At 39.4% G+C, this 27,702-nt stretch overlaps 1 protein-coding gene across 1 annotated transcript in view; it reads left to right on the top strand.

Moving 5' to 3' along the window:
• The window catches only part of TRHDE (thyrotropin releasing hormone degrading enzyme), a gene marked incomplete at both ends in the record, with an annotated part of 209,879 nt that overhangs the window by 154,215 nt on the left and 27,962 nt on the right, over positions 1-27,702 (top strand). Inside the window, 3 exons of the mRNA XM_082309145.1 lie at positions 3,296-3,384; positions 12,383-12,516; positions 12,617-12,672. Coding sequence (XP_082165271.1) covers positions 3,296-3,384; positions 12,383-12,516; positions 12,617-12,672 — 279 coding nt within the window. The remainder of the gene's footprint in view (positions 1-3,295; positions 3,385-12,382; positions 12,517-12,616; positions 12,673-27,702) is intronic.

Here is a 27,702-nt window from a genome sequence, read left to right as displayed (position 1 = left end):
CGTTAGCTCCATTTCACCCAGGGACTGAGTGTGCTACCTGAGCAGACATATTCTTGAGGGCAGGGGGACCAAATGGGTTGTTTCTAGTCCTGCTGCCCTATTCACTGGCCCCTCAACGCTGGATTCTTATTTCCACTGGAACTGGTTTGTCACAGCAGGCAGCAGATGGCCAGGTGGAACAGGATGCTCCTTTCCCTGGTCAAATGCATACAGAGACCATACGTGCTCCCAACGTATAAAGAATAAATAAAAGATGTGCACTACTCCCAGACAAAGCAGAAGGAAAACAGGCAAGTGGGCCCTCCTCCTCTTTTCTCTGTAAAGTAGAAGAGTGAGATAGAAAAGTATGAAAAAGTTCGCTTCTTACTAGTTGCACCTGGAGAACACAGTCCATACGGATCACTCAGGGATGGTGTGTAGAAGTCATCCTAACGAAAATTCTTGAAAGGTGAGCCAGATACATCTCCCTCACATACAGGTAAAAAAGTTAGCCACGGCTTCTTCTGCAACAGTGGCAGAAGTTTCACTGAGAATGAAGAGGACTGGAAGGGGAAAGCAGATAAACATCCAGAGAACAGCAGCAGTACACACAGGAAAAATGGGTTTCTAGAGAGGTCTATTAAAAGCAAATCTGTGGTTCACCTGGTAAACAAATAACCGAGAAGAGATTTGGAAGTTCTGGAGGGTGCTGAGAGCATCAGTAGGTTTCTCATCTTGGGGAGATGAAAGTTAAATCTACCAGTACTAATCTTCCTAACCAAATCCACATGTGTTTTCTGAGGATGGGTAGCTTACATGACTCCTGTTCCACAGCTAGATCACCTTTCAGAGAAGGATCTGTCCTTATTTCAATAGGATTTACCTTCATTGGAGGTAACATAAAATAATAATATAAAGTAATATAAAAATCTTCTTTGTATAGGTATTGCAATGTACACAATATCTTTTTGTGAAGTTCCTTCTCAACAGGTGTCCATGTATATGTTCATACACTTATATTTGTGTATGTTTGTATATGTGTTTAAGTAAGTAAGCTACATAGGCAGCTCTTGGTATCTTTTATTTTGCAATTTAACTTTCTCAGTAGAAGCTGATCTCAGGAGTCATAAAAATACCATGCAAATGCAGCTCTTTAATTTTTTTTTCATATACCAAAGTTCCTGTTCTTTCAAATAAAGCTTAAATAATTAAGCTTTTTGCTTAGTTTTGCCTCGTTTTTCTCAATCACAGTTTGCTCTCTGAAGAGACGAGTATTTAGAACTGGGTGTGTTTTTAGAAATTATATTTTTCCTACAAGGTTTTTTGGACAGACTCTAAAACACTGGTGGGAGTCTAGTAAGGTATAAGATATTAAGAGAGTAGTGAATATTCTCTGGTGCATCACTTTGCAGCACCTCCTGACTGCCCTCATCTGTCGAACCCAGAAGTTAGTGCCGCTGTAGCAGAAGCAGCAGGACACAATACATGTTTTCACCTCATTACTCCAGTTCACGGTCCAGAATATTAGTTAAGCCAACAATGAAGGTAACTTTGTGTGAAAACTGAGAACTGGAGGAGCTAATGCGCCAGTGGGCATCCTTTTCTGCTGCGTGGTAACGTCCGGCAGAAGGAGTGGGCAGACTAATAAAGGCAGTAGCATCTTCAAATGCCACAGCGTAATTATCCAAAAAGTGTCTGCCAGAGCATGTGCTCATGTTGAGCATGTCTTCGGTGCATGAGTAGATCTAATAATTTTTCCAGTGTGTCATGATATCAACATTCAGAGCACCCAAAATCATGGGGCCCTTTTTTCTTCTCCCATATGGCAATAAATGCTGTGTTTTCTTTCTAGTGTCACTCATAGCTCTTTCAGCTGTACAGTTTTCCAAATATCTCCCCCTCTCTGCTGAATCACTGCAGTATGGACAAGTGTTTCCCAGCACATGTGTTTCTGTTCTGAGCACTGCAAAGCCCCGTGCGTGTGGGGGGCTCTTCGTGAATGGGTGGGGAGCTGGGAGCCAAGCGTGGTAGTAGGGCCAGCAGGGCAGGGGTCTCTACTTCCCCCAGCCCCCAAGCAAGGCCAACAAGGCAGGCCTCGCAAGGCAACCCTTGCAAGCCAGCACGTGTCGACTGCGGTTGTGGCACATTTGGGTAGCGTTTGTAGTTCAGTGGAGCAGGCTTCTGGGTCTAGCCGCAAACCTAATTTTTTTTTAGTACCATAGGCTAGTTTTGCAATGCTGTGTATTAGCAGGAGAGAAGCTGCTGTAGACATCAAGAATTTGCCCATGCTCATCCTTGCACCATTTTAATGCAGTCAATCTAAAATGATATACTTATTTGGTATCAAAGTGGTAGCATATGGTGACACTGAGTTGGGGCCACTTTCTTGCCATGCTGCCTTGCTTAAATGCACATATACTCCCTGGACAAAGGTGCCACCTGTACCATTACTGACTGCTTCTCCTTGACTGGTGTACAAAATGACATGGCAGGCCTGTGAGGGAAATGTCTGTTCTTTCACTGGCTGGTGAAATGATACTTTTGAGAGTTCAGGAATAGAGGTGATGATCAAGATAAGCGTGAATTCATCCTTTCCATCTCTCCCCCAAAAAACTGACTTCATACAGTCAATTTCTGTTTATTGAGATAAAGATATTACATAAATGTCTTAGGTAAATGATAACATTTATTCCAAATGAGAAACAATTTGTGATACCGTATAAGGAAGTTGGGGTCTGATTACACCAGCATATCTCCAAATCCACATGTAGCATGTTTTGTCCAGTTTGCATACACGTAAGTGATAATAAATGGTGCAAAGAAGTGGAGATCCATCCCGTTTGTTTTGTTTTTATAAACCAGCAGCTATGAAAGTCCATCATAGCTTTTTAAGAAGTTGCTAGAAGAGTATGTTATTTTTCAACTTCGGAGTCCCTATAACTTAAAGCATGTTTTACCTGGAGGTTCTCTTTTTCTAAGTAAATGTAAAAAAGTGTTCTTCTTTCTATGGGAAATCATTATTTCCTCTTTTGTGAATCATTTTGTTAAATTAGGAAAGCCTTGCAAAAAAGTCCTCATGTGATGATAGTGTGTGAAAAATGTAAAATATAATTTAGGGTTTTTTAAGATGAATGACTTTTTCATTGTTTTATTGCTAATAGCAAATGCATTTCAAAATCAAAGTAACTTGCTAGAATCCACATCTTTACACTGCTACTGAAATTGTGTTTTGATTTCTTTGACATGATCCCTGATTGCTGTGAGAAGAATCAGTTCAGTATTTTTGTTCTTAGATTCCCCCTCCTTTGTCTTGCAGCTACTTGTGGCAGATTCCATTAACAATTGCAGTAGGAAATACGAGCCACATCTCATCAGAGGCAATTATATGGGTGTCTAACAAATCAGGTAAAAATAAACTTTCCTCCCAGTGGAATCTCATAAAGCATACTTGTGTTTTCCTCAACTGTTTCTTTGGAATTGATCCTAGATAACTGTTTAGTTGCTCTGCACCCAGTTTCAGCTACTTGAAATGAATTACAAAAAAAGGAGAGTTGGGAAGGGAGGGAGGAGGAATGAAGGATGAGCAACAAGCAAGGTTTATAATTATCGCAGAAGTTAGACAGTATAATGAAAAGCTTTTACATAGAAATGTGTACCTAAGTGCTAAGTATTTTATATTTAGCAACACATATCAAATCATTGATGAATGCAATTCTCTTTATTGATTGGTGAAAGTTAAATGTAATATTTTTATAGCAAAGCATCTGATGAGTATGACTAAGTAAATGCAGAGTGTTCAGAATTCTGGCATTTTTAACTCCGATCCATAGTCTGAATGAGGGCTAAGAAATGTTTACTGTCATTAAAAAGTTTCCTTATTGATCTATCAAAGTATTTCTTCTCTCTATTAGATAACCAGATGCTGGACCTCAAAAGTGCATTATTCTGCTTACTATTTATTTTCTCCCTCCTCAGTTTCTACGTGATCATAATAGTTATTGTCCTGAGGACAGCTAGGGCTAAATACCAGTGGATTTTTGTCACCTAAAAAAGGAATCCCACCATAGAAATTTCATGACATATTTCTCTATGTCCTAAGCGGTTCATGGTACATCAGCTGACAGTTTTGGACTGGAATTGAAGAGAGTGAGAGAAGAAATGTGGAGACTTGAATAGAATGATTATATGGAAGGGAAAAGAAGGATCCATGCATCCCCTCGATACATGGGCTGTAGAGGGAGAACTGACCCCTTCTTGTAAAATTAGAAGGGTATAGAGATTTCCCTCTGATAGAAATTTAACTGGAGAGAGGAAAGAGTCAAACCTGTGCAAGCCTGTTTTTTTCCCTTTTTTTCTCTTTTATAAGTCACTAAAAGATAATAGTCACATAGAGCTTAGCAGTCAGCAGAACTAGAAATGAATGGTGCACGATCAGTGGAAATCTGAGTATCCCAACTTTCTAGTGGTATAAGGTATGTGTTTCTTTGCCCTAATCGTTTGCAGCCTATCAGAACGTAATGTGTTTTACACTGTTCCCATGATACAATGGTCTAGAAACGTGCCTGGGACCAGGGCACTTTTCGTACCTGGGAAACATACTCTAGTCAGAGTATACAGATGCTGCCTCACTTTGCAGAAATATATCACATTGGCCATACTTTTTAATATTAACACTTCCAGAATACTTCAAAACCTGTTTGCACTTTCACAATCTACCTTAATGACCTGCTCTACTTTTGTCCTTTAGGGCTTGATTGAACTCTCATTGAAGTTAATAGAAAGATTCCCACTGACTTCAGAGAGTTGATCATCTCATCTCATCTCATCTCATCTCATCTCATCTCATCTCATCTCATCTCATTAGGTTGTACATGCATGCCTCCTTCCCTTCACTCCTGCCTTGAAAGTTCACTATATCACTATTATCTGCACAGTTGCTTCCTCATTGCCTTTTACTTCCAGAGTGCTGTGGAGGAACAAGTCCATAAAACCACTACCCACTCTTTTAAGATCTACTGCTCCTATCGAAATGTCTTCAAGAAATCAACAAACTAATGATGGCAAGTGTGAGCAATGGTTTTGGGGTGGCTGCTATACAGAAATTAAAGAGGAACCTTTCTGAGTCATCAGTTCCCTGTGTAGCGAATCAATGCCACTGTGATCTATTGTCATTATTCTTGTCCTTCCTCATTACTTACTCACTCACTCACTCACTCACTTGCCGTGCCTCACTGAAAATGAGACTGTAAACTTATGACTACAGCAAGGTTGTCCTCTTGCTTCTACTTATTGTTGTCTAGCTCAGCTGGAGAATTCCTCAATATAAAAAAGTCAGTAAGAACATCCCTGGATGTACTCAATGTATGATTCGTTGTATGTGCCGTTATGTATTGAGGCTGGCACAGATGACTCTGTGATACTCCTGGAGATTTTCTGCAGCTGCTGTGTTTGTTTTATGGGGATGTGGAAGGGATTCTGAGACTGGAAAGGATGGTTTCCAGGACTGATTCTTGTGGACGGGAAGAATCCTGAAGACTTTCTGTTGTGCAGAGGACAGTTTCAGTGTTGTCCCAGCAAGTAGTCTGGGAACAACTCTGCAAACTAGAGGTGAAACAAACTATTCCAGAGGATATTTGGAAGATTGGGAGTGGTCACGTTGTTATTCAAGTGAGTGTAATTGAATGCAGATGCTCAAATCAAATTTGGAGGAAATGCCGTTCATGAGGATGGTTTCCATGCCCTCTTTAGGAAGGAGCAGGCATTTCCTTCTTGTTGACTGAACTGCTGTGCTAAAGAAGCTTCCAGTGTAACCTGAAGAGTGGATAGGAGATGATGAACAGCTATCTGTTGTCTGTCGTGTAATACTGATCACGTACCTCATTTCAGCTGCCAATAATGAAGAGGGTCCAAGTTAATGACTACCATTATGATATTTTGGCGTATCACTTAAATTTTTCAATAAAATTAACCTTATCTGTGTGTTATCTGAGAGAAATGAAACCACGGCAGTTTTGAAATAGCTACATATATTGCCATTCCTTTTTTATGATAGTTTAAATAACAATTTCCCAGGGGAGTACACCCTCTGCCTTTCACTAGAGTTCACCAGGGATGGTTATTTGCTGATGGAAGAGTCTCTTCCTTCATGTACATCCAGAAGGACAAGAGAGAGAATTACTGATTTTTGTATCTTCTTTGCTACTGTGTCTGTGACCTCATCAAGGTATTCTAGGATGCCAGTTGGAATTTTCATGAGCAAGGGAAGCTGCTGTCCAGTCTTGTGAGAGCCACTGAATGTAGGATGCTTGGGTTGCTGCTCTCTACTCATCCTGGCTGTGTCTGGTTACATGCTAGAGATAGTGAGGCAGGCAGATCGCTGGTTGTTCAATAAGTGGAGCAGGATTAGTTCAGATAATTGCAGATCATCCCAACTGCTGGCAACAGAGCTCATTCTGTCCACTCTTCACAATACCAAGGTGAAGGGACACACTGGAAATTACAACTATGCAGCATCTTTTTGAGATGTAATTCGTTGTCCTTTGCAACAAATCCTGTAGAGAGGACAGTGCCAGGCCTTGGCAACTTGTCTGACAAAGTGCATCATCTCCAAGATGTTTCATATTCAATGTAGCTCTTCACACCTGTTTGTGGAAAGTATGTAGTTATAGTTTTGGAAGGTTTTCATTTTGCAGGTGCTTCTGCCAGTCTCTCTTCTCCTTACCCAGTGAACCATAGCATTTATGTAACCATTTTTGTACTCTTCATTTTGTATACCAACCATCAGATGACCCTTTTACTGGCTCAGTTTGCCTGGCTGTGTGAAATGGAGCTGTCTCTTTTGCTCTCGGAGTGCTGCACAGATATGACACCACCACCTTTTTCCCTGTTACCTCCCCATAGCCATGGATGAAGCCATTCTGCTTCAGGCGAGTGACAGCTCTTAAACCTCTGAAAACTAAACCAGTCACAAAGGAGACATCTCATGATTAGCCTTCCTATCCAAGCTGAGGTCAGAGACATCACGCTAAGATGGCTGCAACGCTCTTTGTGCTACAGTCTTGCAGGTCTGCCTAGTGATAGATTTCACCAGCACTGTAGAAATCATTGGTGTTACAAACTTCTGCTTTTGTCATAGATCCAAGGCTTGTTTCTGTTTCTCCCAGATAAGTTGCCTCTTTTGTGGTTGCTGTAATGATGTATGAACTTAATGTCCACAGTGTTTTGGGATCAGCCCAAAATCAGTAGTGGGTAAAAAGTCAAGGACCAGCTTTGAACTCAGCCCATCCCCACAAGACTACTCCTTAGCAGGGCTTGTGGGAAGGTGTTGGCAATTGCTACTGAAGGTGTACTAAGTATGGAAACACAGGCTCACCTGTCATGTTTCTGCAAGTCCAAGAGAAGTGACCTTAACCTCAAGTGAGGAGGTTTAGCTAGCATCCCTTTCAAACAGGTGAGCAAGGCTTTGGACAAAGGCGTACTTGCTGTTCCCTGGGTATGATTGTTCTGGTGCTCAGGCTCCAGGCAGGAAACATCTGCATGCAACTCAGCAAGTGCTGCTGAACTGACTGACACAGGTTTACAGTCTGCCTCCCTGCCCTTTCCATCCCCACCTTGACTGCTTTGTTGTGTCCCAGGGAAATATGCCTCTGATGGACCTCCCTGCCTCTGGTAAATTGATTCTCAGTGAGACTCCTCTTAGTATCTCCACAGTATTGCCCTGAGATGGGGGAAAGAAAGTTCAATAGGGCAATTGCCTTCCAAACAGCAAGTCCCAATTTACTATATTATTCCTATTAGATAATCTCTAACTGTAAGCCCCTTGACGATCTGATTCTCCTCCATGAAGTGTTTTGTAGAAGACAGCTGCTTCTGAGCTGGGGTTTGCTGGCTTCCCACTGGGGAATAAAGCATTAGTGCAGCATTAGAAAAAACACCGTTTCTTTTCCTTTCTGAGACTCAGCTGCTGAGCTTGATACGTGTTGCTTCCAGACTCCACTCTTTTATCTTTCAAAAGTGGGAGGAAGGGAAGCACTGTGAAGTAAAATAAATATATAGGTCCTGCTTTACAATGTTAGCTAGCCATAGTGAGGATCAGGGATACAAGACCTGCAATCCTGGCATGATTTTGACAGAGTGAGGCAGAATCACTCCCCTTATTCCCAACAGCTGAGCAAAGATCCTAACAGTAGACTGCTGCTTGCACTGTGTATCACCTTAGACATAAGCAGTTCCATCGTATAGGCATGTTAATGGGTGGAAGGTAGTCTGAGGAAAGAGTATGTGAGACAGAATGTGATCATATTTACTAATGCGCTCCATTTATTGTGTTCACTATAACAAAACATTTTTTTTTTCAACATGGAGCTCTGACAACATGGAAAGTGAGATGGAAAGAACTTTTTCTTCTGGTTTACCTGCTCCACATATGAAAAGTTCTTGCAAAAAGATTTGCAGAATTTAGTTAAAGCCAATATCTTTTCATGAAATATTGTGATTGTGATTAAATTCCTCATGGAACATTTTCTTTGTCAGAAAAATTGCACTTGCTTTCATGGTTGGCATGAAATTGTGCTACTCTTGCGCAGTTATTCTTGCAGGAAAATGGAGTCAGTTCTCCCAGTAGGGATTCTACCAGCATAAACCAATTTCCTAGTATGCTAGAGGTTTATAAAATGAAGAGTTAAAATAACAACTGTGAGTCTGAACACTTGAAACGGTAGTAGAACTGTGTTTAGCACATGCTCTTGTCAGCGTAGGAGTAGTGTCTTGCAGAGAGGTGCCCTTCACCCAGACTTGCCTGACAAGGTGCTCGTGTTGCCCTGCGGAGGAGCAGGCTTCCATCATTCCTGCTGGTTTTGATGGAGTTGAAGTTGCTCGAGAGCTGAGAGAGCTCAGAACTTCAAGCCACGTGTGGTTAGCACCAGCTGGAGGACTGTCTCACACTTGCAGAGCAGAGAAAATGAGAATCAGACCCTAACTGATTTTCTTACTTCAAAACAAATGTCATAAAATTTAACCATTTCCTCCTAAATGTCTTCTATATGTGTGTGGCAAAACTGGAAGTTTCAGAGCAGTGTTATTTTCTGAGGCATCCAGAGAAAACATGACCATGGAAAAATACTTTCTGATGGAAGAAGATTAAAAAAATTTCCCTTTAATCTCAAATACAACTGTATATATATTTTAGATGGAATTTTAAGAGCTGAACTAATACCATCAAAGATAGATTTCTTCCCAAATGAAATCTTTGTTGTTGTTTAGAAAGTCATGAATAGTTTAATATAGGGTTTAACACTGAATGACTACCTTTTCTCTAACTATAATACTTTTAACAGGAAACTAATAAATGTGTTTGTGGTAAGTGGAGAAATTGCCCAGGTGTATAGAAATTTTCAGTGCTGTAATTGACAAAAGAAAGAATTTCTTTTCTAAGAAGGCATGAGAATCAACAGACTCAAACATCAAATTCCAGTAAATTATATAGAACTATGTGAAGCACATGCATCAGGCAGTCGCTTAAAATAACCACCTGCTTATATGAGCTGGAAAGGCGTGAACGATTCCTGTGCTGTATTTCAGGAGAAGGTCAACACATGAATGGTCTTATCGAAAAATAATATCAAGGGGTTATGGTTGGGTTTAAACTGACCAAAACAGCAATAATGCCATGGAGCTTTGAAAAGATACTGTTCTCCATTAAAGCAATATGCGTTGGAGGTGTTGCATAGCTGTTACTTGTGAAATAGGTTATTTTGAACTTGTCATATTTGACTGACAAGTATCATTCAGTACTCTATTAAAGCATAAGTGATTTCCTCACTTCGGAGATCAAAATATAACACAAATACTCAAAAAAGAAAAAATGTATGTAGTTTTTTTATTGCATCTGATTTAGAAAATTTCCATTTAATATATTTATTTACCCAGTTATTGATTAATGTGTGCTCGTAGCCCATTTGGTATGCTTTTAGGTATCATAGAAGTGCAGGCATTAACCAGTTACACGTAGCTACTTTCAGCTGTGGTGGCATTTAAAGGTTAGTTTGCAACAGAAAAGCATGGGTGGAAAGCAGTACTGTGTTAAGGTGGTGGGATTTTCTGCCAGGTGTGAGCAGTCTGCTCCTGACCCCACACGGCAGTATGCCCCTGAAGACCCAGAGAGACGCTAAAAGTCATCGTTCCCCTGAGCAGTCTCTCCTAGATATAGAAGTAGGTATTTTTGCTGTTGCTCTTAAGAAACCCACTAGGTTGATAAGGAACATAGCTGAGATTTAGGGATGCCAGGCTGTAATCACAGCACCACGCTGGGTAAACTAAATAGGATGGGGTAGATCCAGATTCAAATTCCTTCTCTCCCTGTTTTACAGCAGATATTTGATCCAAATCTGTTCTACTAAAGTGCCTTTATCACTATACTGTAAATTGTTATGATCTTTCACAGTATTTCTACAGTGATGTTTTTCTTTGTATAAGATTCAGCGATCTACACAGGAACCAGTATTCAAGTCTTCTGTAAGTAGGCTGGAGCAACTGGGTGATTCTGACTTCAGGTCCAGTGAAAAAAGGATTTAAACAGAGGAGCAACTTCAGTATAGCAGTCTAAGAGAGTTTGCTTAGGACCGAGCTATATAGCCCAGTGTTTAACAGACCCCTGTGGAAGGAAGAACACCAGGTGTTAAAACCTTGTTCCAAATCAGATTGCACGGCAAAAGCAGCTTAGGTGCTTTGACAGTATGAACGCCTGGGAAGCCCACAGAGTTGTAGGGCTTAATTCTGGTTTTCTCACTTAGTCCCATTTCTGCAGGATATGTTGGCTCCTAAAGAATGTGTCTGCTTGGCGCTTTATCACAGGTAACTAAATGGATGTAATCAATTTTTTAACTAAAGCTAGGGGTCTGTATTTTTTGTCCTCAATTATTTGTATAGAATAATTAAAGTGAACTAGTGCAAGTCAGTTAGACAAACCTTAAAAGAGCAATAACAGTTTAATTGAGTAGGCAACAACTGAGTTATCCTGAGCTTGATATTTCTAAAAGAAGTGTATTTTCAAGAGATTTTAATTATGTTAGAACTAGCTAGGTGAGAAGAGGACTTTCTTTTTTAATCCTGCAGCTTTTTATTTGGATTCATGTGCATAACACAACTCCATGAATTTAACGTTAAACATATAATTAGATGTTTTTAGGATTGGGGTCTTGCTGCTCTTTGTATTGTTTGCGCCTTAAAATGACAGTTATTTGTAGGTTTGCTAGAGATATTTACTCAAGGGAGAAGCATAACTTTTATCTGTAGTCCTAGTCATCTATTATTTCCTCAGAAATTACTTTTTATAAGAAAGGCTGAAACAAATCAATTTCTTTAGTAAGTTGAGGTACTAGACAGTATGTATGAATTGTTAAGACCATATTGTTAACTTTTTTTACCATTCATTACTTTCAGGGAATTCAAGCACACGAAAAAATTCCCTGATGGAATTAAATTTAAAACAAATTTTATGTATGTATTTTTTATTTTTAAAAATGCAGAAGACTGTTCCTTTTATCAACAGTGTACAGACTAATTTTATTATAGTAGAAAAAAATGTTGCTGAAGTTTTAGTGAGTTGTGGTTCATGATCAGTTTTGTCAGAATAATTTACTAGATTGAAGACTTCTTCAAGAGACATTGAAGCCTGAGGCTTCACTCCATGATGATTCTTTCCATAGTGAAAGAAGTGTATGTTGTGAGTTCAGGGTGTTTTTGTTGTTGAAATCCCTGGTCCTGCAAATAGTTGTGGACTGCCTGACTGTACAAATACTGGAATAAATTTAGACTTTCAGCCCCAAAGTGATTACTTAAAAAGAAGGGAAAGAGGAGGAACAGGTTGGTTGATACGAGGTTAATTGGTCTAGCTCTAAAGGGGAGCCTCTCAGTGGTTAGTAGCTAGAAGTTGTACAACTGGAAATACTTGAATTTAAAATCCAATATAAAAGCTTCATCAACTACACGCAGAAACACAGAAACACTTAAGAGTTTATATTTTTTTAATCACAGGTTTAGTCTTCTGTCTATAGCACATCCATTGAATTATTGGAGTTATAGTTGTAGAAAGCTATTTTAGCATGGCCACAATCAGTGTACCAGACTTAAAATGAGCACCTCTCGTATAAATACTATTTGCCAGGAAAAAAACGCCCTTGGAGTTCTGTGTGGGTAAAAGGTCCCCATAGGCAGGTCAGCTGGTGTCTCTCTACATCAGAAAAGATAAAGGAAATTATTAATGAAACACAATGTTTTTGTTAGTCTTTGAATTAATTTGACTGTCTTCATGGATATTTAAAGAAGGAGAGAATTTAACAGATATGTCTTTAGAATTTTTAAATTTAAAATCAAGTCCCCTTCCCATCTTGTTCTTTTTTTCCAGAACACCACAGAATTCCTGCTTTGGAAGAGGCAAGTTGGTTGCTGGGGAACATCAACCAGACTGGCTACTTTAGAGTTAATTATGATATTAGGAATTGGAGGCTGCTAATTAATCAGCTAACAAGGAATCATGTGGTAAGCTCCTCTTCTCATCCCTAAAATGTGTGTTTTGATAGGTGAACCTTCACTGTTTCATCACCCTAAATGGTTCAATTTTTGTGCTTGCCCCTCACAGGTTATCTCTGTCAGTAATCGAGCAGGCTTGATCGATGATGCATTCAATCTAGCCAGGTATGTTTTCCTGAACATAATCTATCCTCATACACATTGCTGCAATAACTCATGCAGTCATTAACTCAGCAGTAGAGTGTGTTTCAAAGTTAAATATGTTTTAAACACACTTTAGTTCTTTTCTACTTCCCCCTCCCCCCACCGTGTTTTTTTTGTATGGCTCATAAATGTGGTCTGTAGCACATTCATTGCTCTTGGTCAATAATTGCCATAGGGTATTTCCGAGTCTGGAGAGGTCTGATCAATTTTGCAGCAAGTTCAATTTAACACATTGGAGATAAATAATCTCTTTCCTCTTTCTCTAATGAATGAGGGTTTTTTCTTTTGTTTCTCCCTAATGCCCCACCTCTCTTTTTTTTTATAACTGACCCTTGTGCTGTATTTAATTTGTGATGGAAAGCACCTTCAAGCTTCAGGAATTTTTTTTGCCCTGACTTGTACTGTTATAACATTTTTCCAATATCTTTCTTTTCTTGTAATCTGCTGAAACAGACTCTTTTTCTGCTTGATGCTTTTCACGCAGAATGAAAAATCAGAGTTCCATTGAGCTTTTCTGCAGTTTATACAACATTTTGTGTTTTACTATGATGATCAGAGTTAATAATTAACACATACAGTGCTGGCTGGGTAATACCTTCTTTATGAATTGAGGCAATGGAATTGTCCCCATTTTGAAATCAGGACATCCAATATGGTGGTAGTGAAAGTGTAAAATGAGAGGAAAATAGTGGAACATTTCAAACTTTTTGATTCTTGAGGTACCTGGGAACGTTGCATCAGTAAAGCACTGTGATGTCAAAGGCAGCAGGAAAAGAATTCCTGATATTACTGGCTTTTCTGTTTGCTAGCATATTTATAGCCATATTTGAGCAGGGGCTTGCAAGAATTGGCAGTACCGAGGTACATTTCACTACAAAGAGTCACCAGAGATGTTTGAGGTTCAGGCACAGTGTCACACAGAAATTATGGCTCAGTGATGTTCCAGCATCACTGCAGTAAAACATAGTTGTGTGCCCTACCACTCTGTTCCTGCTGCCAGGGCTAGACTGAATATATGACATAAACTAGTGATTAGCCCTTACTTAACAGTCCAGAGATGTAGTAGGGAAGGAGGCGTCATGGGGAGAGAAGCAGTATCCATTTGCTTTTTGCAGTGCCCTTCATTCTTACCTTGTGGCATCTTCCCATTGGCAACAGTGAAGGACTGGAAATAGGTCATCACTTCAGCGGAGCATGATCTGTGTACTCTCTGGCTAGTAGAGTATTGCAGAGTATTCTGAAATATCTAGACTATTAGAAGAACTACTAAATGTTCAGTAACGTAACAGTCTGTTCCGATTTTATTTGGTTTTGGCATGTCAGAGTAGTAGTGTGCAGTTCCACAGAATCAGTGTGGTGCTTTCTTCTTTTTCCATGCACTGAATGCAGTTAGATGTGGCTAGACTTCCCTGAAAATCTAGACACTGAAAAAAGCTGTTTCTTAAGCTGATTCTTGTAGGTGAGTATTTTTCTTCTGAGTCAGTACTGAGACAGTGCTCTAGGATGTCTTGTTCATGAAGCATAAAGGCAAGGTCTTGATTAAAGGCTCAACCTGCATTGTCTGGCCAAGTTTTGTCTACCTAAAAACCACCAAGAGATTAGATAAGTAAGTAATGCATTCCTCACTTGCTGTCCAGAGTAGTTTTATGGTGATACTGGATCCTGCTGCTTTTTTGGAGGTAACTATGCCAGAGCGCTGTGAAGTCTTTCACAAGATTTCACATTGTAAAAACTTGACTTTTGTTAACGATGAGCTGCAGCGGACTGCTACTGCATTTGCTACTCATGCACCGTGGAAAAAAGTAGTTGAGCTAAATATTTACAGCGTATACACATGTGCATACATAGATATTACTTATGAGGAAATATTCTTCCAACCGGGATACGTAGCGAGATTCCTGTTTCTTTAAAATCTCTGCACAGACTCCTGTCAGTAGTATTACCTTGAGTATGTGCCTTACAAGCCAACCTGGGTGAAGGAAAGATCTGCATGTTTGCAAACAGTAGATTTATGCTCTGTATTTCCAAGAGTAGCAATAAGATATGTGGACCTGGCTAAACCTGCCATGTAGGGTAGAGTTTTTGTTGGTCTTTTTTTACTTTATTCATCTATCATCTTTCCTATTAAAAAAAACCCAAACAATTATAGTGATGCTGAAGTTAGTCTAATTGGCTATCTGACTGTATGGTACCTTTTTAAGAAGTTTGGTATTTTTTGTTTTCATTTCCCCTCTCCCAGACAAAGAAAGACAAGGAATAGGCCTAATCCTTGCTCTGTTCCTTTATCATGAGTAGGACTAGAGAGGCATTAAGAGACTGTTGGAAGAGGAGTGTGTTGGGGGCAGGCCTTCATGGCAGAGTGCCTGAACTTCTGGGAGTACGAAAGCAGATGGAAAAGCTCTTGCTGGGACAAGCAATGGGGAATTGCATGCTGATGCTGCAGTGCGGCACAGCTGCCCCTGCTGTGTCGGGTGCTCCGACGTGACACAGCAGTGTTACTAAAACAAGCTCTGAGGGCTATCAAAATCACACAGACCCTTTCAATGTCCTCAAAAAGACAGTGTTCAGAAGGCCACCATCAGCGTAAAAGCAGCTTAGCTTTTCCCCCCTTGGCTGCAAGGCACAGTGCAGAAAGTCGCTTTACTTTCTTTTGGAGCAGTACCATGGTTTGGATGTTACCTGCCTCGTGGATGCGGTGCTGATTCAGTCTCATCTCCGATGCGCAGCGTGTGTTTCTCTCTGTCCATATAATGTTACGTGATGGGGAGATTAAACGTGTACAATTGTCTCTGACTGTGACATGAGAAAAGGTGAGTAACCTTATTGACCAGGCATAGAGGTAGTAATTGGTAGTTTAGACCTGACTTCTGAGAAAACTGGCTGTTTTTAAGGGTAATTCAGTCCTCAGTTGTGGTCCCTAGTTGCACTGATGTGTTATCTTCTTGTCTACAACTATAAACATACACATTTTGAGAGAGAGAAGACAACTGTGGGATACATGCTTTTATTTTAATCCCTAGCTATTATTTTCAGTGATAAAACAATGCAAAAATGAAAACATAACTTCTTAAATTCATGCTGGTCCTTTTTAAAAGAATTTCTGACATAAACAATTCTTTTTACTGTACTGAAGAGACTGTATTTCTTCAAAATACCCTGTCCTTAGAAACTTCTGAAGTACTCCCTAGTGTGTTGTTGAACTTGGTACAGATAATGTCCATTCCACACCATAAGGGTTTGACTCCATTTTTGCACTGTCCTAGTATGGTGTATCCTAATATGATATTTCTGTGTAGTTTTACTGCTAATTGATTTTGTTTGTGGAACAAGTACAGGTCTTATCTTTAGTAAAATTTAATAATATTTAGATCTGGATAAAGATGAAAAAATTATTTATATAAATTATTTTGGAGCACCACTTTTTTTTTTTTTTTTTGAAAAGGTGTGTTTGGTTTCATTCCTCCAAACTGTTTATTATCCTTTTAGTGTCCAGCATAATGATTTCTCAAAAATAAACAGCATAAATGAATTGATACCTCCAAGGAATATTTTAAGCTCTGTAACTTTAATTTCATAAAGTTTTACCCATTTTATATGGAAATATATTCCTTCTTTTTCCTTCTTAGTGTATTTTGGTTCCATAAAATTAATCAAGCAGAGTTGAATTGAATAATAACAATAAAACAGCTACAGCTTGCCCACTGTGTTTGAATTCTCGCAAGCTTGTTTGTTTTTCAGATTTTTAAGCGCAATTCTGTTCTCAGCTGTAGTATATGCACACACCCTGAGGATCTGAAGAGCTGTAGCCTTGGCAGTAACATAGCGTATGGAAATACATGCCCCAAATTCTTGATCAAGAGTAGCACCTTGGCACTCTCTCTTCCCGTCTTCTTGAAGATCCTTTATCTTGTGGGGATGTTTTGTATGAAATTGCAGTACAATTTGAAAATATGTTAATTGTAGTAAATGGGATGTGTTGACTGAGAAAACTGAGGGAAGACAAATGGATGTGTGGTTCTCTTCTAAGCTTAAAGTGAGCAGAGGGCAGCTCAGATAGCTCCAGTAAGTAGTGTCACAGGAAATAACAGATATCCTACTGTTTCTTGAGAATGTGAGTAATGTTGTCAGCTTCTCCTGTCTTTCTTTTTCCTTAGGATAAGGGGTCAGTTAGTGACTATGTGAGGTGGGAGACATCCCAAATGTAGACCTATAAATCTGAGCCTGTCACCTTGCGGTACAATGACAGTTAATAGAGAGAAACGTGCACCTGACCTCTCAAAGCCACTTAACCACATAGGATAAGATAAATTACCCTCCTAATGTCAAGAGTGTTGTGTCACCCCTAGTTCTTCCTTACCAGGCTCTAAATCTTCATATTCACTTCCCCTCATTAAACTAGTTGACTTAATCCAATATTATGTCAAAGAAATGGGTCTGGTTTGTATTCAGTGTTAATCAGTATTGGATCAGATGTGACTGTGGATACCTATTTTACTGTCATCTAAAATAGTTATTCTTCCCAGTTCTGGAAGAATCCATCAGTTTTGTCTCTTGAAACCTAATGTGTGCTTCATACCCCTTTGATCCTGCCTGCACCATAGTCAGCTCACTGTGTTAAGGTGGCAGGTGCTTGGTTTGCATGCCAGTTGCTCAGGAAACCATTTTCTTGATGCTGACAATCTGTCTTACTATCAATTAATATCTTATCTTCTGTTCTGCAGTGAAGAGAGAGTGGTGGAGTTCCTCGGATACTCCGATTTTCCTGATGGTTCACTTTTGGGTGGGTCATAGGCCTAGTGACAGTGCAGTCCATGTCAAGACTACACTCATGGGTTCCACATTAACAAAGGACAAAGATAAAACTTGACAGTAGTTTTCTCTTATTTCTTAGCATCATTTCTTTGATGTTTATCAGAAGCTTTTTCTTAACTGGATTCATGAAAAAGCATGAAGCGGTGTTGTTAAATAATTGTTCTTCTGCTCCAGGGATGCATGGCCATGTTGGAGTGCTGCCCATTTCCTTTCACAGATTAGTGCGAGAGTGAGCTATAGTCTCTTCAGATGAATCTTTTTTTAGGCCAGAAAAGCCTGCCCCTGTAGACTTCACAAATACAGGCAGCTGTGTCAGAAATGAGCGATGACAAAAAAAAATACCTTCAGAATTATCTGTGAACTAAGTGACTTCCCTGCTGCTGGCCTTCATGAGAGTTCCTCTCTCTCAGAATTTCATTCACCAGATCAAAAGCTGGAACCTGGTCCAGATACATGATGAGTTATGATAATTGTTTTCCTGCCATTAATCAGTTCTTCTTGGCTTGCTTTTTTCCAAGCTGTGAGTTCTGCTGACTCTAGAAAACCAAAATCTGAGGATAAGGGAAAAGGCAGTGCCAGTCTACCTTTCGCTATATAAATCCAGATTCTCTCCCTTGACCCAAATTCATCTTTAACAGCTGGTGCATTTGACTCCAAGGTTGATTCCAGAAGTAAAATACTGAAGTAAGCTAATACTCACTCCAGATCACCTTCTTACCAACTTGAAAAGAGAAATTAATTTAAAAAGTAAGTCTCAGTTAACCAAGTATAGCCTTTGGGATCTGGAAAATTATGTCTTTAGGACCCCTTGTTTTATTTAAAAAAAAAAAAAAAAAGCCAACAAATCAAAGCCAACCCTCTCCTTATTCCTTAAGTTAATTCCTGGATGTGGAGTATTGCCACTCAGGCAAAAACATCTTATCTATTCAGCTACCTGAGGCAGCACCACACCCATAATGATTAGCTGATCTTATTTTTGGAAACTGAGAGTTATCTTGTAACTAAGCCTCTAGTTTATACACTTCCATATAAAATCCAGAATTACTGCTAAATTGGAGGAATGTTTTCTTGAAGTTTCTGGTGGAAATACATGCATAACAAAACTAAACTATGGAGTTGAAGTGATCTTCATTGTTGTTTTCCTTCTCCAGAGATTAAGATTTAATTTACTGTAGCATTTGAAGTCTTCCAACATATCTGGGCTAATTGGTTCCATGTTACAGTTCTTTGTGTTACCTAAAGTCCTGTTCAGTGTAATGTCAGGAAAAGTCAAAGCATTTGGGGACTCATTTAAAATTCTGGGGCTGGATAATAAGTAAGTGACAAAGGTAGAAGTTCTCATCTAGTCCGATTAATGTATTTCAAAATGTTTCAAAATTTCAACAGTCACATCCAGGGTTGTTGACCTTGTTTTGCTTGGGTATTCATAAACAGTCATATAGGGTCCATTTAAATGAATAAACTGCAGTTTAACTCCAGCCTTCATTATTACTCCTGATCATATTTGCTGATAGTTCAACACAGAGGCAAACAACAGATATGTTAAGCAGCTCCCTTAACTAGTGCCTCTGAGTACGAGTTAAGGGAGTGAGTATTGATTGATAGTGGTATAGATTTACTATTTTAATAAATGAGGCCTCATCTAAATTATTTCAGCAGATGCCATAGTAACTCTTTTTCACTGTCAGGCAAATTTTGGTGATGGTTCACCAGCAATTGATTTAGATATGGCTTCCTACAAAAGTTTTTGGATTTCCTTTGACATAAATATTCTCTCAATGGGCCAGAGCAGCTGCGCCTTCTTCAGAGAAAATGGGAAGCTACAAATATTTTAAGGTAGCCATCATTCATTCCATATGCTGCGTGTCAGTCCATATGTTTTGTGACATATCACAGCCTTGATATCGGCTTTACATGGAGATACACATTTCAGATAACATTTGCATATGTTCGTACAAGAAGAATCAAAGCGATTCTTGAGAGTAAGCACACTAAAACTCAGTTCTGCTTTTGTAGTAGGTATCATCATATGTGCATCTGATCCTGTTGCATAGATAAGAGCAATAAAGCAAATTGTACAGCACATTCCAGGGAACTGCCAGTGCTGTGGGAGCATCCTGGACAATAGAAAAACCTGTTAAGAGCCAGGGAAGAAGTTGGAGAAGACTCTTCAGCATGTACAAAAGAGAAACTGTAGATCTGGGTTCTCTGCAGAGTGTTTAGTGCAGGGGGTAGGTCTTGGTCTAGTATACTTCTGTCCTGTAGAAGTGGGTGATGTTGTTAATTCACATCCCCACAAAATTTGCCTATGCTTCAATTATCTCTGGTACTTCTGAGTTATTATAGCAGTAATTGTTTTATCCTGTAAACTACATTAACTCTATTCTTAGCCGAACCGAGGTCAAACTGTCAGGACAACATGACTCTGGTTTCAAGGGAGTGAAAGAATTATTTTTAGCTAATGGTTGTTAGCCCATTGTCTTTTCACCCCATGGTCTTGGTCTGTTATAGTTCAAGCTGGTCTCTGAAGTCAGCTTGGTATGGATGTATCCATGTTGCAGTGCAGATGCCAGGGACTGCTGTGTAATGACAGGGGAGGGGAACCATCTGTGAAATTTGTTTCGGGAACATGAATTAAATCAGGTCTGAATTCTCTTCAAGAGAACGCTTAACTTGGAGTTCGAGGTTAAACAAGAGGAGGAGAGTAACATGAGTGGAGCTTGCTGAAGGCTTCTTAGCAACTTTGAGTATTGGAAAGGGGGCTGAGAGGTGCAAATATGGCTTCAGGAATCTGTGTGTTGGTGGGGCAGGGAGAAGTCTTCGTCCAGCCTCACAACTTATGCCATTCTGTGGGAGCCCTGTCCTCTCCTACCTAGCATACACCTGTTCCCTGTGCCTTCCTTTCATCTACAGACCCCTTTTTCTTCCCCACAGCTGCCTGGTCAGCCCTTTTCCCCACCTCTCTCACCTGTCCTGTCACAATAAGCAGCCTTTTTTCCTCCTTACCCTTTTCCCAGAACCCCATTACTTTTCTTTCTGAGGGTTTGGCAGGACTAGTATGGAGACCAAAAGACCCTGCTGCTACCTTGGTCAGGGTGGCAGCAACGAGCCACCCTAAGAGGCTGGAGGTGCTGCTTTAAACACCCTGTTGTTTCGCAGCATCAAGAAAGGATATATGAATAAAAGGCAAGAACAACTTTTCTAGCTAGAAAGGACAATGCTGATGCCTCATCAGCATAAACAAAATAGTCTGCCACTTTAGGCTACTGACTGCTTTGCCGGCTGTTTTGACCTGACTGCACGATTGCTTCTCAGAAATGATCCTACTTTTTGGGCTCATCTGACTGCTGTTGGCCAGGATTGTTCTCTAGAGGAGGTCTGGTCTTTGTCAGTACACTCTATCTGCTTGGCAGAACATACTGCCATGGCGAATTTTTGAATTCAAAGTGCAGGTTATACTTTCAAGGTTTTTGGTCTTCATTTGGTGATTTTATAAAGCATTTTTTTAAACTGTAGACTAAGGTCCCTTTGCTTGATAAAATTTAAGAGAAGTCTTGGGAATCAATGTTGTGTTAGTTTAGCTCCTTCCTATTTGGCTAGAAGTGTTTTTTCCTCTACCCAGAAATCAAGCAATAAATGACAGGAAGGACCGTGTTATGACTAAGGCACTACACAGGGACTAGAGAAACCTGGGATGCTGTTTCTGCTATAGACTTCCAAGGTGATCTTGGTAAAATCACTTAAACTGTTTGTGTCTGTTTTCTCTCTGTAAAATGGAGATAAGAGAATAGGTGAGTGTTTATGAGAATTTCAGAGAATTTTATTATAAATATATTTATAGGGAATTGCTTTTACAGAAGAAATATCCAATTCTGTAGATATTCTGGCTGTCATGGTTTAACCCCAGCTGGCTACTAAACAGCACACAGCCACTCACTCACTCCCCTCCGGTGGGATGGGGGAGAGAATCTGAAGAGTAAAAATGAGAAATCTCGTGGGTTGAGATAAAGACAGTTTAATAGGTAAAGCAAAAGCTGCACATGCAAGCAAAGCAAAACAAGGACTTCATTCACTACTTCCCATCAGCAGGCAGGTGTTCAGCCGCCTCCAGGAAAGCAGGGCTCCATCACATGTAGTGGTTACTTGGGAAGACAAACGCCATCACTCCAAATGTCCCCCCCTTCCTTCTTCTTCCCCCAGCTTTATATGCTGAGCATGATGTCATATGGTATGGGATATCCCTTTGGTCAGTTGGGGTCAGCTGTCCCAGCTGTGTCCCCTCCCAGCTTCTTGTGCACTCCCAGTGTACTCACTGGTGGGGCAGTGTGAGAAGCAGAAAAGGCCTTGACTCTGTGTAAGCACTGCTCAGCATAATGAAAACATCTCTGTATTATCGACACTGTTTGCAACACAAATCCAAAACATAGCCCCCATACTAGCTACTGTGAAGAAAATTAACTCTATCCCAGCCAAAACCAGCACACTGGCAAACAAAATTCAGATTGTATGTGTATTTTCAAGACCAAGCTTCTGCACTTTCCATATGAAGTTTCTGGCTTTTAAACACATATTTCACTTGGCTAACTGATATGCAAATTATAAACATTAGAACAGGAAAAAGAGAGATATGAAAAAGTATTATGCATAATAATAAACAAGCTCAATTCTGAATTTGCTCAAACATGCTCTCATAGATACCATTGCATGTTGACAACTTAAGGAATAGAAGGGCTGTTTCCTTCTACCCTTCCCAACAAAATCATCAAGAAAGAAAATAAATAACACTTTTAATAATTGAGTCATCTGAAACTGACATCTCTTAGCCCCTGAAATACATTCAAATTTCTTCAGTTAATTTAAGTGTGTGAATGATGTACTTCTCAAAAATCAGGGTTTCATGATGATGAAAAACATGACATACTTAACTTACTGCATAGTCTTAATTTTCAGCAGTAAGATTATTCCTTTTCATCTTGCATTACTCTTTTTTATTTTTTTTTTTTTTCATATGGGGAAGAGGAGTAAAGGAGAGATACTGAACTCCAGTTTGAAGGAATTTTTGTTGCATTTTTACAAACACGGAGGGTTTTAAGTTTGAGGTTTTTTCTGTTTTCAACAAAGGTGATTAATTCAAATTAATATTAGCCTTTGCTTATGTGGCAACTCTAAAACTGCAAGATAATTTAATTCACACGGTACTCTGATAATTACATTGAATTTGAACGATTCTTTGTAGGATGCTTCAAATGCTCTTGTGTGTAGTTGAATGTCACTTGAAGAGTCCTCAGATATTTTGCATGTAAGAAAACATAATAATAAGCAGGCTTCACTTAAAACTGTCATACTCTCTGAATCCTTTGATGTTGGAGAGATTGAATGCTGATTAAATTTAGTACTTAAAATAAGCCTGTAAGCCAAATGTTGCTGTTGTATTTATCAAAGAGCAGATGTGCATTCCTGTCCTGTTTATGTGGAAGTCCATAGCTGGTACAAATCATAATGCCTCCGTTAAGTCACTTTGGATGTCTTAGAAAAGCAGAGTCCTTATCTGGTCCTAAGTCAGCCCAAACCTGGGAGTGGAGGATGAGGTAGATCATTCTTTGATACTGGAGATCACAGGGCCTTTTTTACAGGTTGCCAACTAGTTTTCTATGAGAAAACATTCTTTTTCCAGCTTCCCTTGTTGAACATGGATGCCAGTCATCGTAAGTTTTTAATTTTTGGCTTTCCAGTCTTGCAGGATTTGAAGGTGAAATCTGTGACTACAAGAGGTAGTTTCCCTGTTACATGGGTCTCCTTGCTCAAAGCTTTTTTTACACGTCAGGGTTCAACATACCTGTTTTTACTCAGCTGCCAAAGAACTGCTGTTAAAGCACTGTGGGAAGGAATGTCCTAAATACATCAGGAGGGGCACCAGTCCTTAGTAGGTCCGGAAGAAATGAATAGGGTTAGAAAAAGCCAAATACAATTAAATGTGAATGCTCACTGGCACCAAGTTTCTCTGTGAATTATTCTAATCCACACACTTGACTTTAATGGTAAAAGAATGAATCAATGAATAAGAATCCTAACTTATTTTAAACTGTCCCTTTATGGGTTAATGAGTCTAGTCTAATTATTCATGTATTGCACATGCACAGAAACAGAACTGAAGTTAATCTGAGTTGCACATCTATGTTCTGAAGAGCTGCGGTTTCCCCCTTCAAATTACCCAGACAAAAAGCTAGTCATGTTTTACATATTTCATAAGAAACAGATGATGCAGGCTGAGTTTTAAACCAGCAGCAAGTAAATCACCTCATTTCCATTGTTTCAACAATGCAGACCAGTTTGCTGCCAGCTTGGATTTTCTAATTTTGATTTAAACACATGACTTATAATGACTTTGTTGGGTGGTGGGACTAAGGGATTTATGGTGCACTTGTATGTGGGACTCTCATCACTGTACGGCAACCCTGTCGTTTTTGTGACAGAGTCTGTTTGACTGGTGCTGGATTTATGATAGAAATAATTCAGAGCAGGGTAATAATTTTCCCTTGGCAATTACACTACCATTTGGTACTTTGTCCCTAAGGGGAAAATGAATGTGCTGGGATCTGTCCGTAAGTTCAGCGACTCAGTGTAAAGAACAAATCAAGGTCAGAATGCAGCTGAATACACACTGATGTTTCATAATATGATCTAGATCTCCTGCTTTTATCTGAGTCGTTAAAAGCTCATGTAATTTAAAGATTATTTTTGATTGATGTGAGATTTTTAGTGGGAATTCTTTGTGAGGGATATTTCATTACCATGTTCAGTACTTTTTTTTTCTGTTCGTTACCTCTTTTCTGTGTAGCAATGGCCACCCTAGCAATTTCTTCAGTGTAAGTGGGATAGTACCTTGCTAAACGTTGGTACTTATGATATTATATAATGTCATAACCCACTTAATGTATATATAACTTTTGAACGGTCTTTTTCCACCTCTGCCCTTGTTTTAAAAATGGGATATCACCTTTTCACCACAGTTTGTCAGCAGCCTCTTTAGGCATGACAAACCTGCTGGACCATGATGTTTGTCTAGAGGTAATTTGTCTAATAATGAAAACAGATCTCTCTGCTAGTCTGTGTTCCTGCTCTCCTGTTCTCCGCTTTAGTTCAGCAGGCAACTGTGAAATTAGGAACATAGATGATAAGACAAACTTCATGTGGTGCCGTGTTTCTAACACATGCTAAAGTTCTCATGTGTAACAGTGTCTACAAAATGATTGACATGTTGATAAACTGATGGATAAGGACAATTATATAAAAAGTGATAAAAGAGCCAAGGGTCTCAAAAGTGATTTTTTTTTCATTAAATTTTGCTTTTGTAGTCATGTTTTTTAAATGACTCAGTATGGAGAAGGCCGGCTTAGAGCTGGCTTGTAGAGGCTCTTTTTGAAGTCTGGGCTCCTTTCTATGTGACCAGTGATGTCAATCAAAAACATCTAATCTAGAATACAATAAAGAAGGACACCTGCTTTTTGTAGTTTATACTGGAGCTACATAAACAACCGTTCATTTTAGGGCATGAAATGGATCTGTTGGTAGTCTTCTATGAATATTTATAGGGCAAAAGACCGGAGTTTATAATATTCTTATTATCATGCCTCTGAGAAGAGGAGTACTGAAATTCTAGTGCTCCTAGGATATCCATTGCTAGAGGCCTATATAAACAAAACTAGACAAATTTCTGTCAGGAATGCCATTGGCAAGAAGCTACTTTGGGTAGGGGAGAGACTAGATGAGTTCTTAAGGTAGCTTCCAGCCTTTTCATTCCAGATGCTATAGGTGAAGTTTTGTAAACTTTTCAACCTGTACTTGAAAAATGCCTAACTTGAACATCAGTATGCATTCAGCCACTGTTTATGAATCAACACTGTTTGATTTGATTATTTTATCTGTTAAGACACTTTCCAAGACTATCCCAGATTCCTCTGCAGAATTTTTTTTGGTTGTAGATACATGCTTGCTAAGATTCTCATGTGGCTGCTGGAGACATACCTGGAGAAACAGTGTGACTGTTTCAGACCAGACATAAGATTGGACATCACAGTATTTCTCTGGTGTTTATGTTTGTTACCTGGTTTCAGTATAGCCCATAATCAGTTATTCCCCGAGTGACAGACAGTATTTCAATTTTCCTCTGAGATGGCTAAGCTGGAAAAGAACCTTGTCTCTTAGCCCTGGCTCTCATGCATTTGGACTTTGGCAGGCAATATCTGATAGTAGTTTTTCTGGACTTTAAGGATAACAGTATGATTGATGGCTAAAAAGACAGAAGAAAAATAAGGATTTCTGTCACTGACCTTCCAGTGACATTGTTGGAGCAGAAAGTGATAAATCAAACTGCATGTGTAGAGTATGTACTTAACTTATGTTATATTCTTTAGTGCCTTTGAATAAATATTACCAGACAATTATGAGACAGGGAAATTATTTTACATTTTTCCCTCTGATGGGAACATTGCTACTGTTACTTTTCTTATTATTGTAATGATATTTGATAAACATTTCTGTTTAACATTTCTGCAGATCTGTGTTTCTCCATCAGAGTTTGCAGAGATATTCAGAACAGACTAATTCTTTGTTCTGCCTTCTTTCCTCATCTTGATTATTATCGTGCTCCATAAATGACACAAGTGATCTCAATTAGCAGTTGTCACCAGCTGGAGGTGTATGTTTGTCACAAGTCCTGTGACACTTGTGAGTCTTTGACCATTCCTTCCTACTTTGCTAGATGCAAAAATTTTGCTCTTGCTGACTAGATCCTGTGTAACTATCTTTGAACCTAGTTCTTCCAGGCTAGAGAAGAATCGTAGACGCATGCCAGCACCCCTTGGCGAGTGAGTTTGCCACTGGTCAAGTGAGCCAGTACATCTTGCTAGATGCAGTATGCCCTGGGAAAGAGGAGTCTTGAAATCAGTCAGCACTGGATAAGCTTTTATTGTGAAGCAGAAGAATATGATTGTACTAAAATACAAAGCTTAAGAGACCAGCTGCTGTGCTTTGTGAAGGTGCAGAATACTCGAGCATAGCTTACCACAGAGACAGGCTGCTTTGGCTAGTTTCTGTCTTCTGCTGACCTGGTTATCATGATACTCATGCTACCTCCCAGGACAATTCACACTGCTGCTAGATCTGTGATCTGGATTTTAGGACTTTTTATCCATACTTGGTTTTATGGTTCATGATTTACCTCTTTTATGATTTAGGATGAGTGCTTCTCCTCATATCTGTTTTCTCAGCTATGAATGCCGAAACTTAGCAACCTTAGTATTTGTCATTACCATTGTCAAACTCTTTCCTTTCTTTGTGAATGAAAATATTCCTCAAGCTTTTTAAGCTGTAGTATACATTTAATATTTTATAACATATATGTTATATACCACATTTTACACAAACAGGTAAAACAATGAATGTATTCATCACTACCTCTTGACAGAAACTATTTAATAGCAAATAGTCTGGGAGTGCAGTGTATTTGGAGTAAGAGGTTCATAAACATACAATAAAATAGTGTAGAATATATAGAACATTCTGCCAAGGCTAAGTGCCTGAAGCACTTCTGTTTTCTCCAGGGAAGTGCTTCTATATTAACTGGCACTGTAAAAGGATTTTTAATATATCTCTGCTCAAGTTCCCTCAGAAGTTCAGCCTAGCAGCTGCGCTTGAAGCAGATCTGCCCAACGTGTGTTGCCAGAGAGTTTAACATTGGTCGTAGCAGCCATAACCACCTTCCCTCAAAATCATGATCTGGAGTGATGAATTTTGTGTCGTTTATATAATAATGTCATCCACAAGGACCTCCCCTCATCCCTGTCCCTGCTCTCGGGACTGATTCTGTTGATGTGGGTGGGGGGGTGATTTTGATGATACTGTGCATAAACTCTTCAAGGGTCATACCCAGAAAGAGAAGGAAGTTCAGGAGTAAACAGGAAAAACTCAGACTTTGAATGGGCTGATAAATTTGGAAGTTAGCAGCAGTGAGTCATGAGAGTAACAGTTTTCACTGTGAACAGGGTGAGTATCATCAGCTAGGAATCATGATTTTGAAACTGATTAGGAAGGCGGAAAGCTCAGGAATAAGTGATAGATCTCTCTGAGTTCACTTCTTATGTGTCTTTATGGAGAAGTTAACCTTAAAAAGAAATAATC

The sequence above is a fragment of the Platalea leucorodia genome, assembly GCF_965183815.1.
Source record: "Platalea leucorodia genome assembly, chromosome: 4".
In the NCBI taxonomy this organism is placed as follows: Eukaryota; Metazoa; Chordata; class Aves; order Pelecaniformes; family Threskiornithidae; genus Platalea; species Platalea leucorodia.
The sequence above is the reverse complement of the archived record's forward strand: the minus strand, read 5'-3'. Positions and strand labels throughout refer to the sequence as shown.